The 15,977-nt window shown below is 55.8% G+C and overlaps 2 protein-coding genes across 2 annotated transcripts; both read right to left on the minus strand.

Annotated features, from left to right (window-relative positions):
- Window positions 1-581: 581 nt before the first annotated feature.
- Window positions 582-2,456, minus strand: M406DRAFT_344743 (putative D-arabinitol dehydrogenase ArbD; the record flags this gene model as incomplete). Its single annotated transcript, XM_040922009.1, has 6 exons — window positions 582-1,083; window positions 1,188-1,304; window positions 1,423-1,731; window positions 1,849-1,918; window positions 1,994-2,301; window positions 2,407-2,456. The coding sequence occupies 6 exons, from the start codon at window positions 2,454-2,456 to the stop codon at window positions 903-905; spliced, it is 1,035 nt and encodes a 344-aa protein (XP_040779640.1). The 3' UTR covers window positions 582-902.
- Window positions 2,457-11,792: 9,336 nt separating this feature from the next.
- On the minus strand, window positions 11,793-14,051 carry M406DRAFT_344744 (uncharacterized protein; the record flags this gene model as incomplete). The annotated part of the gene is made up of 3 exons (XM_040922010.1): window positions 11,793-13,009; window positions 13,268-13,480; window positions 13,529-14,051. 3 exons carry the CDS (start codon window positions 14,049-14,051, stop codon window positions 12,009-12,011), a joined length of 1,737 nt encoding a protein of 578 aa, XP_040779641.1. The 3' UTR covers window positions 11,793-12,008.
- Between the last annotated feature and the right edge of the window lie 1,926 nt (window positions 14,052-15,977).

Genomic DNA, 15,977 nt, shown 5'->3' on the forward strand with positions numbered 1-15,977 from the left:
GCACGTGTGCTCGATCGTTCAATTGCAGTGCGTTATATGAGTAATTATTGTACCAGAGATCTTAGATGCACGTCATAGAATGACGAGTGTGGTAAAGAGGAAGGGGATTCAAGGTCAAGCTGATGTGTCGCATTCTTTCTCTAGAGCGGAACAACATCCCGTGCATCTCATCAACAATGACGGTAAACGTTTTCGGTGGTGAATTGTCGCGATATATTACCCTCCCCTTCCACATCCGCCAGTTCCTCAAGAATGTCGAGGACCAGCTTTTCCCACCGTCGAGGAATACTCATCACGATGATGATCTTGTGTGATTCAAAGTCAAAGAAGGCGTACCTCGAGATCCCATAATTACTTTGTAAGAACTGCGTTGTTCTGTGTATTGTTTGTGAAGATTCTCACTTGAACTACGTTACTTACGTTCACCATCCTGGGGCCTGAGTTTTGAGCATATGAAAGCTAGACAAGGGCGTATAACACCTTAGAACTCCTCCGATTTACAAACAAGGCAGCAACAGGTCTTCTCTAAGCTCTGAACCCACAGCACCGATATCAGCATGATCAAGAGTGACGAACGGATTAGCATTGATAACGTCCATAAGACTGACTGCATGAGCCACATGCTAGCTAGAATTTCCCTGCCGTCCACGAATCCGTAGATTGAGAAAAGAAAAGGAACAGGCAAACCCATTTTCCGTTCCGTTCCATACCAAACACCACGCCTTGCGCACTTTGTTACGAAACCCATCCAGATCTCTAGGAATGTTCTTGGAAGAAAAGAAGAAGAAGAAGAAGAAGAAGAAAGCATTGTTACCGCCCAGCCATCTCTGTACTCTGCCTCTTCTTGGGCCTTGACAGATGAGGAGGAAGGATGATAACGATGGTGCTGCCTCCACCCACGCCTAGGTGACAGTATAGCCACCATCAACACGCAGGTCGGCGCCGGTGACGTATCTAGAGGCATCTGACAACAGGAAGGTGACGGGGCCCATGAGGTCCTCGGGACTGCCCATCTTGCCCTGAGGGATGAGAGAGGTCCACTGCCTCTTGAGGTCGGGATTGTCGTTGAGAATCTTCTCCGTTCTGTAAGAAATGAGGATGATGGCCTTGGTCAGCAGGCAAATCATAGAGATAGTGGTCTCTCTTTGGGGTAGATGGGGCGGGGAGCCAAGTAGAGAGGAGCTTACAGGGCTGTGAGCATGTAGCCAGGCGAGATGCAGTTGACGCGAATACCAGCGTGAGCCCACTCGACAGCCAGAGAGGCGGCCAGGTGACGAACGGCCGCCTTGGCGCTGTTGTAGGGTCTGGAGAAAGGGAAGAAGATGATCAGTACAAGGGGCATGTTTTTTTCCTATAAAAAAAAAGAGAAAAAGAAAAGAAGGGGGGGAAAAAGGGAAGAAGATCGACAAGGGAAAGACTCACGCCTGAGGCTGAGGCACGTTGACGATGGCACCACTCATGGAGCCGATAAAGACCATGCTGCCCTCGGCATGGCGCTCCATGAGGTGGCGGGCGACGGCGGTGGCGAACAGGTAGGTGCCGTCGACGTTGACGGCAAAGAGCTTACGCATGCGCTCAATGGGGTAGTCAGTGGCCTGGAAGTTCTCGGTGAAGCCGGCCGAGGTGACGAGCGCGTCGATTTTGCCGTGGGCGGCGAGAATCTCGGCGATGCAGGCGTTGACGCTGTCTGGATCGCTGACGTCGGCGTAGTGTGCCGTCACATTGGGAGATCTGGAGGGAGGAAGAAGAAGAGTTCAGCCCGTGTCAGCCTTGTTGGCCCCTTTGAATACTGCTGGTGTTGCTATAGCTTGGGGGAGGAGGGTGCACAAAAGGAGGGAGACCACGTACCTCTTGGCTTTGGGATTGTCCTTCTTGACCTGGTCCATGATGGCCTTGGCCTGGATCTCAGCCTCCTCCTCTAAAGTCCGTTTTGTCAGCTCATCTCGCCTTGTTGAAGAAAACCCAATTCGAGCCCGAAAAAAGAGAAACTTACTGTTCAAGTCCACAATGGCCAGGTCAGCCCCGCTCACGACCATGCCCTGGCCCATGACGAGCCCAAGACCCCTCGCGCCACCAGTGACGACGCCAACCCTGCCCTCAAGCGAGAAGGTAGCGAGGGTGGGGTGGCGACCGGCGCCAGCGACGGGGACGGAGCTTGGCAGCTCGTGCTCCTCAGGGTACTCGACGGTGATACTGTCATCAGTACGCGCAAAGGAGCCGGCGTGCGCGGGCTCACTACGGTCCTTGTTGTTGTTGTTGTTGGACGCCTTGACGCGGGTGCTGGTGGAGAACTTGTGGTTGCTGGCAGCAGCAGCAGCAGCAGCAGCAGTGGTAGAAGGGCTGGTGAGGAGTGTAGTAGGGCGGCTAAGGGAGGAGGTGGAGGAGGAGGATGAGGAGGTGGTAGACCGACGACTGATGGTTCTCAGCGCGGCAGCAGCAGTGCGGTGGATAGACATCTTTGTTTGTGAGGGAGATGAGGTAGGGTTGTTGTCGATGTTTGTTGTTTTGTGAGGTCGAAGTCGGGTTTGGTAAGGAGGAAAGCTGTCGAATCAAACTTGGTGCGTAAGCAGCAAGAAGATGGGGCAAAGATTATGAGAGGGGAAGTGGGAGGAAAGCCTGAGCTGAATTCAGAGACAAAAAGGCGTCGGGGTTGAGGTGAGACTGGAGGGGGGGAGGGGCGGCCTCTGTCGACCTGCTGTGAACTTGTGTGCGTGTGCGTGTATGTGTGTGTGTGTTAAAGTGAAGTAAGAGAATGGGCAGCAGCAAACTTCACGTGACAGAGCTGATCAATAGAATTGGATGCAATGTGAGGTGAAACTCGATAGATTGAGAGACACTGTGAATGTGTGGTGGCACTGATGAGGGGGTGGAAGCTGGTTGGTTGGGCAGTAGGCAAGTTTACTGTTCAAGTGAGTGACAGGGACTTGATGTTTGGTTTTTCATATTTATATAAAAACTCCTCTAGGGCTGGATCTAATTGGGAGATGGATAGGATTGTTCTAGATGCGTGACGTGTCGGTGGAGGAGAAGGACAAGGAGGAGAATTGGGTGTAGACGAGGGTGTCTGTAGTCCTGACCTACGAGCGTGACCGGCGCGTGTTATTGAGTCTGGTGATGGACGAAGGAAGGATGAATGGGGACCTGGTAACTTAGTCAGTTAGGGTCACGATATGCATGGAATTGCATGGAGGCTTTTACTCCCACCACTGACAGGGCACCTACAGCTTATTTCCTTTCCTTTCTTTTTCCTTCTTTCTCTTCCTTTGCCTTGCCTTTGTCATCTGACTACCCCCCTCCCCTTTGAAGGATGATCGTTTACTATGTAGGTAAAGCATTGTCCAACGCCTTTTTGACATCACCCTGTGTAGATCCATAGCTGCCCCCCTCCTCTCCCCACATAGATTACTTTCGTAGTAGCTAAAACAGGTCTGACAGTATAATTGGGGAAGAAGAAGGGTACTAAGTAGGGAGGGGGGTAGAAACCAATCCAATAAAGTCAAATTCAATTTTTTTTATTAAAAATAATAACACAAAAAATACTTGCCATAGTAGGTGAAACCTGCCCGCAGCCCTAACTCTCTTCTTCTCCACAGCCCCCCCCCCTGCTTTTCGTCGTATTGCATGGGGGATGGGTCTCTCGGCTGCCAGCCATGCAGGCAACGCACGCTAGTGGGGTCCAATCCATCCCCCGTTGCTTCTGCAGCATTGCATGAAACATACAAGTAGTATGTACCATGAACAAAGTACTTTGTACCTCGAACCCCACACGCTCAAGTAGTTAACACTTGGGGAACAAAGTTTCCGAAGACAAGGGCCCTGCAACATCAGTTGGGTTTTTTGTCGAATTGGGCCTGCGCTAGGTCGACCCGAGACGGCCGACCTCGCTCGTGGCCACACACACAAAAACACACACACACACACACACACACACACACACTCTCACACACACAGACACACAACAAACCCACCGCTCAGATGCAGCCCAAGGGGGCAGCAGGGGCGGGATGCTGGGTCGGCCGGTCGGTCTCGAAGCTATGCGTGCCGTGTGTGCGTGGGTGCGTGGGTGCGTGGGTTGAGTTGTTGGGCTCACATGACGAGGGCGACAGAGATCCGTCGGTGAGATTGTGGCTTAGAAACGGGGGGCCAAGAAGGAGAAGAAGAGGTATCGTGAGATTATGATAGCCTGGTGCGCTCTTCTGATCATCTGGCTGCATGGCTCCAGACCCTCCTCTCGTGGTGTGAGAGCCAAGGACATCATCGTTACACAGTTTCGGACCACCTCTGCACAGTTGATAGCGTGCCATGTGTGCAATCAATCAGTCTTCAAGCCACATAGCACTCAAGATTTCCACGTCCATTCACAATACATTAAGTGTATATTTTTATTTCGTGCCAACAACATATTCTGTTCTCTATCGTATCCCGTGTATAGAAAAGGGACAGAAAAGAAAGGAGAAAAAAAAACCAAAAGGAAATGTGGCCTGGCCCAGAAGCATCATCAAAAACGTGAGAACATCGTCCTCCATTTCGCCCTGATGAGTATTGTGAGACAGCTGACCCCGGGTATCCAATAAGAAGAAGAAAAACCCACGTCCAGTGTTTTATCCCCAACCTCCCGCCTCACCCAATTATACCAATACCGATACATAATTTGCCGCCCCCCCCCCCCCAACAGAAATAGAGATATATATATGTGTATTTCATGTGACAGATGAGAAAGTGAAAAAGAGAGGAAACGTGTGTGTGTGTGTGTGTGTGTGTGTGTGTGCGCGCGCGCGCGCGCGTTGTATGAGGGTCCATGAGAACATCCCATATTGTGACAGTCTTCATCCACCTATTTCCGTCTTTCACAACCAACAGGAAAACCTCCTCACATCATCTCCATATACAATCAAGACCTCGCAGCCCATTCGTAGCGAAAAGAACATGGGGAGGTCCCACCAGGTCCGGCGCGAGGGACGTCGTGGTGGTGGCGGCGGGGGTGACGAGGGTTCGTGTTCCTCGCATGATGCCTCCTACTCGTCGAGCTTGAACATCCTCCTCAGTGCCCCAAACTTCTTCTTCTTCCTTCCCCCCTCCGCACCGCTCATGCCGTCGGCGCCCTCCGATTTGGCTGTGGTATTCGTAGACTGTCTCCTCATCTTGAACCCAGGCCGTGGCAGCGCCGACAGTGACTTGGCGTGTCTGGGTGCGCTCGCATCATCATCTCCGTTTTCGGCCTGCGCGTCGTGATCCTGGGCGTCCTCCTCATTGTGGTCGTGGTCAAGATCGTCTTCTGCTGCGTTGTCTGGCGCCTGGGCTCCGTCGTTGCTCAGCGGCCATCCTCCTCCCGCCGCCCGCAGCGACGCGAGCTCTTCGGGTGTCCTCTCCAGGCCCGTGTCGCGCCGTGCCGCACTGTCTGTCAGCCTGGAGCGGGAAATCTTGCCGCTGTCGCCGCCGTCGTGTTTCTTGTTGCGCCGAAGCACCGAGGACATGAATCCGCTCCGCCTTGAAGACGGTCGCCCCGCACCGGTGGCACCACGACCAGACTGGTTCTGACTGGCGGCTGCTGCTTTTGTTGTTGCTGCTGGCGTCTGTTGCTCACCCTCTCCGTCTTGGCTGGCGCCCTCGTCATCATCAGATAGCTCCTCCTCTTCTGGCAGCGGTGGGCTCGGTGCGTCGTCTCTGCGTGCTCGCATCGTCTTGGGAATACCGCCAGTCAGGCGTGATAGAGGCTCCGCGGCGGCGGCAACCACTGGCCGACCGTCTCCTTCTTCATCGCTCGAGTCATCAAACCGGCTCACGTGTCGCCGACGTGAGACGCCCTCGTCATCGTCACTTGAATCATCACCAAACCTCGACGTCCGCACGCCGCCACCACTCTTCTTCCCCTCCGCTGACGCCCGGCCGCCAAAGTGACCCGCGAAGCGTAGGTGTTTTGTTGTACTCCCCCGCCCACCAGAGTCGTTCGAACCCCGCCTTCTATGGGAGGACGAGGAGGAGGCGGCGGCAGAGTCTCCACGCAGCGTCGTGCGCATCCGTGTTCCCATACTGACCGGCGGCGATGCGCCCGTCATCGAGAGCCGGCTGCTGCTGGTGCCGGCGTGGGGCTGTCCGTCCACGGTAGGAGGATCGGCGCCTGCACTGCGCATTGTCTTGCGGCTAAAACCAAATCCTGCGCTGGCGGGGCGTGCGCGCTTGAAGCTGCTCGCGCTCGAGTCGGACCCGCGGCGGCGCAGGCCCAGCTGCTGATATTGTATGGCGCTGTCGTTCTCTGACACGGTACGCATATGCTTGCTGGAAGTAGTGGGAGAAGTGGCCATGGGAGCCATGCCCGTGGCTGGCTGGTACGACATGGGCCTCTGCTGCTGCTCTGGCGCACTAGATCTCATAGACTTGCGCATATGTGCACCTCCCGTTCTCTCGGCGACGGGCTGTGATGGTCTCGCCTCTGGAGAACGCATCGATTTTCGTAGACGCGCCCCTCCATCTGCCTTGACGACAGGCGCCCGTTGTTGACGCTGCTGGGCTCTTGCGTCGGGGTGATTCCTCTTCTTCTCACTTCCCAACACATAATCTTCTACCAGCCCCATCTTAGTCCCAGGCTTGATCATGTACGTCCGGTCTGAGCTCGCTTGGACGGACGCCGCCGCCGCTGTTCCTGCCTTTTTCTGTTGGTCGAGGAGGGCCTTCTTCTCCGCCATCCTCTGCTCTGTCGACTTCTTGCGCCGAGGCTTCTTCGCCGCCGCCGCCTGTTGGTGCGGCACGTCCTCCTCGAGATCACCCTCGATGCCGGCCTCCTCGACAGCTTCCTTCTCCAGCAGCGCACGCTTGTCGGTGGAGAGGCTCCTCCAGTAGGCCTTGGCTGCCGCCCACGGGTCGTCGTCATCGTCGTTGCCTGGCTCCATAACTGCCGGCAGACCAGGTCCTCGCGGTTGCGGTGTCGGCGTGGTGACGACCTCGTCGCGCTGTGGCTGTGGCTGTGCTTTGTCTGTCACATTGCTGCTGCGAGACGGTGGTGGTGTCTGGACGGCGGAGACAGGGCTGTCCACAACGGCGGCAAGTGACTGGAACCCATCACCGTCGACGTCCGAGAGGTCCTCATAGGCATCGCTGTAGACACTATTTCCGTCAGACTCCTCTCCCTCCTCGTCGCCACCGTATATGGGCTCGTGGTGGTCATGAAGGACCGGCTGGTGGGTTGCTAGGACCGTACTCGGCGTATGCGTTGTCGCCGTGGTGTCCTCTGCCTGCGTGACAGGCTCAAATGCGGCCTCCCTAGCCGGGGCGTGCTCATCATCGGTCGTCTCCGTCTCCGTCTCTGGAAATTCCCCCGGGAAATGAACAATATAGGACGCGCGTCCCTGCTGCTGCTGCTGCTGCCGCCCTCCCTCATGTTCGTGCTCGAGGCCAGGACTCGGCTGCGTGATCGAGATGGTTGGTGGCAGTGCTACTGCTGCGTTCTTGGTCTTGGCCATCGTATCGCGGCTACCAAAGTCCTTGACATCCACCACTGCGCCCATACCTTCTGCTGCAATACCACGTGCTGCAGACCCATTGGACTTTTCTGAAGGGAGGAGGTCGGACACCGCTGGGGCCACCACAGTCGACGCCTGGCTGATGTGGCTCTCCTCAGCGTCAAGCCTGGGCGTGTCAGCCAGCAGCGCGGCATCGTCGTCGTCTGAGCTGTCCGTCGTGTCTGCGTACCCGTCGCCCTCGATAGACGTAACCACGGGTGGCAGCGGCTCGCGCACTTTGGATATATTGGCGCCATTCCTTGGCCCACCTTGCTCCTGCTGCATGATGAGCCCGCCCAGGGCGTGATCGCTGGACTGGCCAGGCGGTATTGGAGAGCTAGAAGGCTTGCCCTCGAGGTCTGGGGTCGACGGCTCAGATGCCTCCAGAAGGGGCTCCTGAGGCCTGACGAGAGGACGCTCCTCCGTCGGCCTGGGCGACTGCTTCCGGCCCCTGATGCTGCCGAAACTGGGCAGTGCAGGGCGTGGCTTCATTACTTCGTCGTCCTCGAGAGGTGCTGCTGCTGCGTCCTTCTTCTTGCCTATCCCAAGTGTGTTGTACCACGGCCGCTTGCTATTGGTGGAGGAGCTCACAGCAGCTGCTTGTTGTGCTTGTGAGCTCGGCGGTACAGGGCTGTCCATCTCGCCATCGCCGGCAGCCTCGCCAACCACGACGGTGTTCTCATCGTCGAAGCTGACGCGGACAGACTTCTTCCGCTGCGGAGGGGGCGCCACCTCTTGCTGCGTCGTTGCATCGACGGTGGATGTGTCTGAAGACGCCTCGCCTGGAGGTGACGCACCGCGCGAGGGGCTGCGCTTCAGGACGGACTTGCGAGGCGAGAGGGACCTCGCTGGTGGTTCGTGCTTGACCACCAGCGTGTCTTGGACGGGGCCGAAGCGGGCAGTGCGTACGGGGCTGTTGGACTGCGCGCGGCGGGACTCACGGCGGAGGTGAGCCTCTGTGCCTCGAGGCTCGACATGTTGTTGTTGTTGTTGCTGCTGCTGCTGCTGCTGCTGCGCCGTAGTAGTAAGAGCATTGGCCGCTTGTGGTGCTGTAGCTGTGGTCGGGGCTGCTGCGAGCTCAACAGGAGCTGTGGGCGGCGGCGGTGGCACATCAGCAGGCTTGTCGTCTGTGTTCTCGCTATGTGGTGGAGATGGGACGCCGTGAGTATAAACACTGCCCCTCACTGGAACAGCATCCAGAGCTGCTGCGGCTGCGACAGTCGGCTGCATCGCAAAGGGAGCCTCAAGTTCGGCGTCTGAATCAGGCTCTGCCTCGTTTTCTTGTTGTTCTTCCTCTTCTTCCTCGCGTACCACCGACGGTCGCCTGTGCAAGCCACCTTCAAGCATCTCAGGGAGCGGAGACGGGAAAACCTCGGGCGCATTGGACGCAGGCGACATGGAGATCTCGGTATGACCAATGCGAGGCTCTTCTGCTGCCATCCTTTCCATCTCCAGCCTCGGTGCTTCAGGGACGGCCTCGAGGGCGGGTTGTTCGTAGACATAAGGTTCTCCCTCCTCGTCCTGCTGCTGGACGTAATGTTCTTGCTGTTGCTGTTGCTGCTGTTGCCGTTGCTGCCGTTGCTGCCCCTCCCCCTCGTCCCCTCGATGAGACCGGAGACTAGCAGCGGCAGCCATCTGTGCCTCGCTAGGCACGCCTCCGTCGACGACAGCGGTGCCGCGTGTCCGCCCCACGGTCCCTCTCGCGAGATGTGATCCTGCTCTGCTCAACATGGACTTTTTCTTGGGCTTGTTGGCCGGAGCCTGGGCCGGAGCCTGATCCTGATGCTGCTGCTGCTGCTCAATCGCCAACAATTCGGCCCGCGGCACCATTCTCCTAGAATTGGGGTCGTAGACGAGCGCCTGTTGGTCGGACGCGGCAGCAGACGAAGGACGGTTTGTCGACCTGGCGGAACCGCCTCGCTGGGGGGACATAGTTGAAGCCCTCTTCCTGGGCCTCGCCTGCGGGGGGGACGACTGTACGGCGGCGGCGACGGCAGCGGGGGTGGGCGAGGCGACGCGGATGCGGGCTGGGTAGGAGAAGTTGGTGGATTGTCGGCTCTCAGGGCGGCCCTCATTCATCATCATCTCCTGCTGCTGCTGCACCATCCAATGGTTCGGTTGTGTCTGTGTCTGTGGCTGCTGTGTATAAGACTGCTTCTTGGGTTGCCCTGATGGTGCTGGTGACGACATGACCGCGTCTGAGGTCCTGACGTTGCCCAGATCTCCAACTCTCGCAGCGCCGTACCACGACCCTGATGGTTCTTTGCCCTGCCCTCCACCAGCACCAGCACCACCAGCAGCCGCCGCCGCCGCCATCTTCTGCGATGCGGTTCTAACTGGCGTGCTCACAAATGCCAAGCTTTTGGGCAGCGGTGGGCCGTCCCTTGCCCGTACTGCTGCCATGTTTACGCTCTCTGGGATCGCCGGCACGGGAGGCGGTCTCTCCATCTCGATCTGGTACGGGTTGCGAGGCGTGCCTCCGCTGCTCAGAGACCTCGGGTGGTGGTGGGCGGTGTTTCCTGGCGACGGCGAGCGGCGAAAGGTCCGCTCCGTCATAGACCCAGAGCTAGACTGCCTTCTGAGGCTCAGGGAGGGTCGAGACGACGCTGGTAGTGGCGTGGTCTGGCGGCTGCCCGAGGAGGAGGACTGGGACGCGCTACGGCGATGGGTGCGCTTCGTCTGGACGTCGGCGACGTTGGTCGGGGTCATAGGCCGCGCCCTGAGGGCGGCTGCTGCGGCGGCGGCGCTGAGGGTAGAGCTGCTAGACTCGCGACGGGTACCGCTGAAAGCGGACAGGGCAGCCGATGCTGCAGACGGGTTGGTGGCAGCAGCAGCAGGGGAGGAGGCATGAAGCGACTATATACAAAAAGCAAAAGTGTGTCAGTCAGAAAAAAGGCATCAGCGTGAAAAGACAAAAGACACTGTTGTGCAACATGACGGAAAGAGGGAGGGTGTATAAAGAAGGGAGGGAGGGAGAGAAAGAGAGGAAGGGATGGGAGGGCATGTCGTCTTCGTTCTGTTGGATTGATGAAGAAGAAGAAAAGAGGAGGAAGCCGTGCTCTAGGCGAGAAAACATACCGGATTAGGCGGGCGATGCTTCCTAGACCCAAACATTTTCTAATGCGTACTACCGGATGGTGTGTCGCATGATGGACGATAAATGGAAAAGAGAGAGAAAGAGAGAGGTGTGTGCGTGTGTAAGTGGAAGAGGATTTCTCGTATGAAGAGGAGGGAAAAGGAATGTTGTGTCAAGGGAACCAGATTAGAGAGCGGAAGTGTTTTCAGCCCCAAGACAGCAAGAGACAAGGACCGATGATGACGATGGGAGAGGTTCTCTGGATCAGGTTGGTTTGTTTTCGGGAGGGGAGACGGCGCAACGGGTTGAAGAGGATCCCGCCCGTCATGATTTGTTAGGTACTACCTACGTAGCACGATCATATGTACTACCATGGAATTATAGGACCATGTATAGTATACCAAGAACCCAAGAGCCAACTACGGACCGTCCAGGCCTCGATGGGCCCAGTTGCGACGAACAAGGGGCAATCAATGCCCACTTCCCACGGCCGTGCCGCTGCCAAACCACCTAATGGGTGGATGAGGATCCCTTGTTGTCACTCTTCCTCCTCAATCCTCGTTCCCCGTCATTCTTCTCGAGGCAGCTGAAGGGCTTCCCAATCCGGTCGGCGCACGGCAGATGCCCATCCCACTGCCCAATGTAGATAGAGACACCCGACCAAGGAGGAAACAAATCGATTCTAGATCCATCTCGGTAGTACAAAGTACTACATACAATAGTAGCACGTAACCATCTGCCATCCGGAAAGACTACTAAGTAGGGGCAGAAAGCTAATTCTCCACTTAAATGCAGTACCACCTGCATGGGAGAGAGAAAGAGAGTCGTGAGAGCAAAGAAGATGCAGATCCACTCACTGGCTGAAGACTGGTAATCCTAAATTGATAACCCCTGCGAAATCTGTTAATAGCCTATTTAACCACATTAGGTAGATTACCAGCTGCTTTAAGTATTGAGGAGGTGATTTAGTATCGAGAAGAAAGCGTTGGCACTGAGAAAGCGTTGAACGGGAAAAATGCTCCAGCTATCTCACACCGCTAGCAACCAAAAAACAGCGAAAGCTGGCGCTATGCTTAATACAAGGTGGCGCCATGACTATTAGGCGCTTTAGGTAGAGATGATTTCCTAGAACCTTCACCTTTGGCCAAAAGACCACAACCTACGTCATTATTACATAATTTGTCGTTTGTAAGATTTTCATATCAAGACATGGCACATTTCCAGAAGAGTGTGTTCATTGACGAGAGATGCGTATAGAGGAAAAGACAACCCAAAACTCCGTGATACCAGCGTGTCGCATATGGTGATGCGTCCGCCGTCCGCTGCAAACGATCCTCCTGGTGCCGCTGGTTGTCCGATGTCTCGCTTAAGCATCTATCCACCACTGGCCTTCCCACTGACCACTGGGCAGATCCAAAATCCTGGGCAGAAGCACGCTAGCCTTTGCCATTGCTCGCCTCCACACCAGCAGCTCGGGCCCCGGAAGCTCGGCCGCCTTTGGTGCCACCGTTAGGCTTTCGGCCTGGTCCAGCCGACGGGCCTGGACCAGTAGCACGGCCTGGTACAGCCGCATGATTCTTCTCTGCTGATTTGAGCATCGTGGGCTCGGAGTCAAGCTCGTAGTTTCCCTCCGCTTCGTACTCGTCATCATCGTCAAAAGGTTCACTCTGCGTGCCCTGGCTGTGCGTGGTGGTCACTGTAGGGTGTACCTGGTGCGCGTCGTTCGCTTGGTTGTGCAGATTGTTATTGTTGTTGACCTGAGCTTTGGACGGCGCCTTAGTTTTCTTGCCCTTGCGGCTTCTAGCCTTGGCCTTCTCCCAGACGCGACGTCGCTCTTCCTCTTGCTGGCGAGCCTTTCGGTCCTTGATTTCGTACTGGCGAATAAGCGCATATGGTGGGTAGCCGAATATGAGCTCATACTCGCAAAACTCGCAGATCCAGTCGTCCTCGTCGTGCTTGTGACCGTGTAGGATGTTTTGACGAGCGGTCTCCTCGCGACGCTTGCGAGCCTGCTGCTGCAGGTCTCGGTCCGCACGACGTCGCTGTTTCCGCTCCTGGGTAGCGGACTCGGACGCCTGGCCCTCCATGCTGCAGTCGGAGGTGGGTTCTTGTGAAAAGACACCTGAACCAGCTGAGCCAGCTGAGGCACTTGAAACCGTCTTCTGATGGGACGGGCGGACACGGGGGTGCGGGTAGCTTCGCACTGGTGGGTCGTACTCGGCAGGCGCAGACGAAGACACCTTGGGACCAGCTCCAGGCCACGACAGAGAGGAGCCAGGAACTTGGGAGTCGCAGGTAAAGGTGAACTGGGTTGAGGAGGGCGTAGGCTTGGCAGGCGACGGCTGCTGCAGGAGGCTGGTGGTGTTCTCCTGCCCTCCTGGGGCGACGAGCTTCTCTGCGTTGGCGATCGCGTTAGAAATGATGCCGGTGCTTTGCGCTTGAGTACAGAAATTTTGTCAGTGTGGATTCCCACAAGAAAATCCCACAAAATTTGTTGCCTGGAAAGAAGGGGAAAGAGGTCTGAAGAGGGCAGAAAAGAGAAGGAGAGAGGAATTAAAGGAAGGAGTCAGAGGGGCGGGGGGGGGGGGGGTCGTCGAAGCACGGCTCGTCCTTCAGGAGGAAATGTCGAGCGAGCACCTGCCTCGGACGACAGAGAGAAGGGGGTTTGGGGGAGGAAGGCGTGGTCCTAGCTTACCTGGCTGAGGAGACCAATTCGAGGAGCGAGTCTTGGAAGCTCGTCCCACCCAATTGCCGCTCACCTCTGAGAGGGCCTGCAGGGGAGTTCTGCCAGTTCTCACCCTTCCAAATCGGCCTCGACCTGGTCCCGATATGTTCTGACCAGACAGCAATGAGCTTCCAGACGAATAATAAAGTGCAGAAGTTGAGCTCCCATTCTCGCCAGCCTTGTCTTGAGGGACTGCTGAGCCTCCCGGGATAGAGTGAGCATCATTCAAACCATGATCGCCCAAGCCATGTGCACCAAGCATTTCTCCAGCAGTAGGTATCTTTCTTTTCTTATTATTAGTATTCTCAAAGGATTCGTATCCATCTGCAGAGGAGGCAGCTGAGGGTGGAGGCTGTGGCGAGTGAACCTGTCTGGCAGGCTCTGGCCGCTGCAGCAGACGCGCAGGACGGCCCAAAGACTCAGTTGGAGGGCGGGGCACTACAATGCGTCTCGGCGACGTGCCGTATGATTCTCCCTCAGCCGAGGCACCATGTCTGCGAGAGCCCTGGCGGCCCGCAAGCTCTGATTCCCTACTAGAGCTCGACAAATCCTCCTCCACAATGCTCCCCTTCAGACTGCACGGGTATGAGAACAAGGCGGACGCCGACTGGGGAGCTGGTGGGTATTGGATCGAGTCGGCGACCTCAGGAGACAGTCGCTCGCGGAGACGTCGCTTCGGCAGTGGTAGAATGGGACGGTCGGGGCGCTCATTTTCGTTGCTTGCGGAAGCGGTGGTGACACGGTCGGGGGCCATGTCTTCGTCGTGGCCTGCCCGTCCAGAGACACAACCACACAAGGTTAGTCCATATTGAAATATGAGGAACAGTGAGGCAAGTGCACAGAAGACAAGTCCAATGTTCTGGGGTGCCAGAGAGAATGAAGATAGCTGCTGATGGTTCTCAGATGATGACTGTGATGCCGTCTCCGACTCCTCACATGGTAGGAGGACCATCTTTGCTATTGAGTATGCGAAACAGGGCGCTGATGAATGTGAAGGTGGGTAGGTTTGAGGGCAAAAGGCATTGACTGGAGGGAATGGGAGCAACACATGAATAGCAAATTGCCACGGTACGTGCAAGGTGACAATGAATTGCTGCGGTGTTGAGCGAGTTGACAGGGGATAGTTGCCACAAGAACGTCTGAGGGCATCGATAACAACAAGTGAAGGTGTATACTGACCTTTCACAGCCTCAGCACAGCTTTTGAGGCTACAAATTTGCTCCCAGCACACCCCGACACATCAAGGTCCAAAATGAGTGATGGTACACAGGACTGCTGTCCCCTCCTGTTCCCCTCAACAGCACCTTGGGATTGCAATGCTAATGCAGGTGGCCAAGGCAGTGCAGATTGCTTTGTGCGTGTGTGTATGTGTGTGTGCGGTGTTGATGTGTGTTGACGTGTTAAAAATGCTGTCGATGTGGATGTGGTCTTGGAGGGGATGAGGGGCAGGACCATGGACAACCCAGAAGGGATGCAGGTTGACGTTGCAGATGGGCAGTAGCAGGTCTGTCAAAAAAAGGTCAGAACAATCCTCCGCAAAGTAGGCAGTTCATCATCTGCTGAGACCAGGGAAGCAAGTGCGCCATGGTTGACAAGCATGAGGAAGGGAGGAGGAGAGAGCTCCAGACTGCCCCTCCCCCTCCTCCCCTGCCCAGGCCAGAGGAGCATCATTGAGAATTGCGCCAGGGAAAGAGTCATTGGCGCCCAACAATGGGCAATGGCTTGTAAGAACATAGATGGGGAGCGCAGACATCTTCAGGCTTTTGGGGAAGCAGACACAGATGTTGAGGACAATAAGAAAGGATCTTGGCTGACCTTTATTGTATCCGACCTCTGCTTTGAGGAGGATCCGCTTCTGCTGGTGGGAAGAAGCAGTGTGCTCTGCAGGGCAAGAATAGAAGCTGTAGAGGCCCCAATATTGGAGTCCTCAAGAGGACGCAAGGTGGAGTAATTGCTGTCAAGTTCCTGGGAGAGATGTAGTCCTTCCGGGTATCAGAATCGCAAAAGCGTCAGGTTGTTGGTGGAGGGGGAGGTGGTGGTGCTGGTAGAGTCGGAATGGCGAAAGTGGTGGTGTCGTCGAGTAAGGAAGTCGGTAGTGGTTCCCAAATGCTTGGTCAGACAGGGTGCGCTACACAGTACACACGAAATAACAGTCTTGAAAGGGTAGAGGGGATCCTAGATGCGTGTGGTTACATAAGCACAGCAGATGGGCGGGTGGTCATCATGGGAATTGGTGAATCGAGACTCGGGCCTGGTGGTCTTTCCCACCCCACCAACACTGCAGTAGAGTACCATCGAACCGCCTCTCCACCCTCTTTCAATCTAGTAGAAGAAGCAGAAGGGAAGAATGGGTAGTTGCGGCAGGAAAGGAGAGAGTACATCTTTCGTGTGTCTGAGCAGTATTATATCCCAAAAAACTAATAAAAATAAAATAAAATAAAAAAGGATATAATAGCTTTGTGTTTCTTTTCTTTGTCAAGAATTTCCGTACTAAAGTACACATGTCAGGACCTAGCAGCCTTTGAAAATAAACCCTATCATCCACTGCTTCACTCTTGTGTCCGATATTGCTGGGGCTTCGGCAAAACCTCTTCCAGCTGGCCCCTCAGTTTTGTCATCATCATCCTTGACTCCCTCTCGACTAATGTACCTCCAGGGCCCTTCTCTAGGCCAGAATATG

Source organism: Cryphonectria parasitica (genome assembly GCF_011745365.1).
Source record: "Cryphonectria parasitica EP155 unplaced genomic scaffold M406scaffold_2, whole genome shotgun sequence".
NCBI lineage: Eukaryota > Fungi > Ascomycota > Sordariomycetes > Diaporthales > Cryphonectriaceae > Cryphonectria > Cryphonectria parasitica.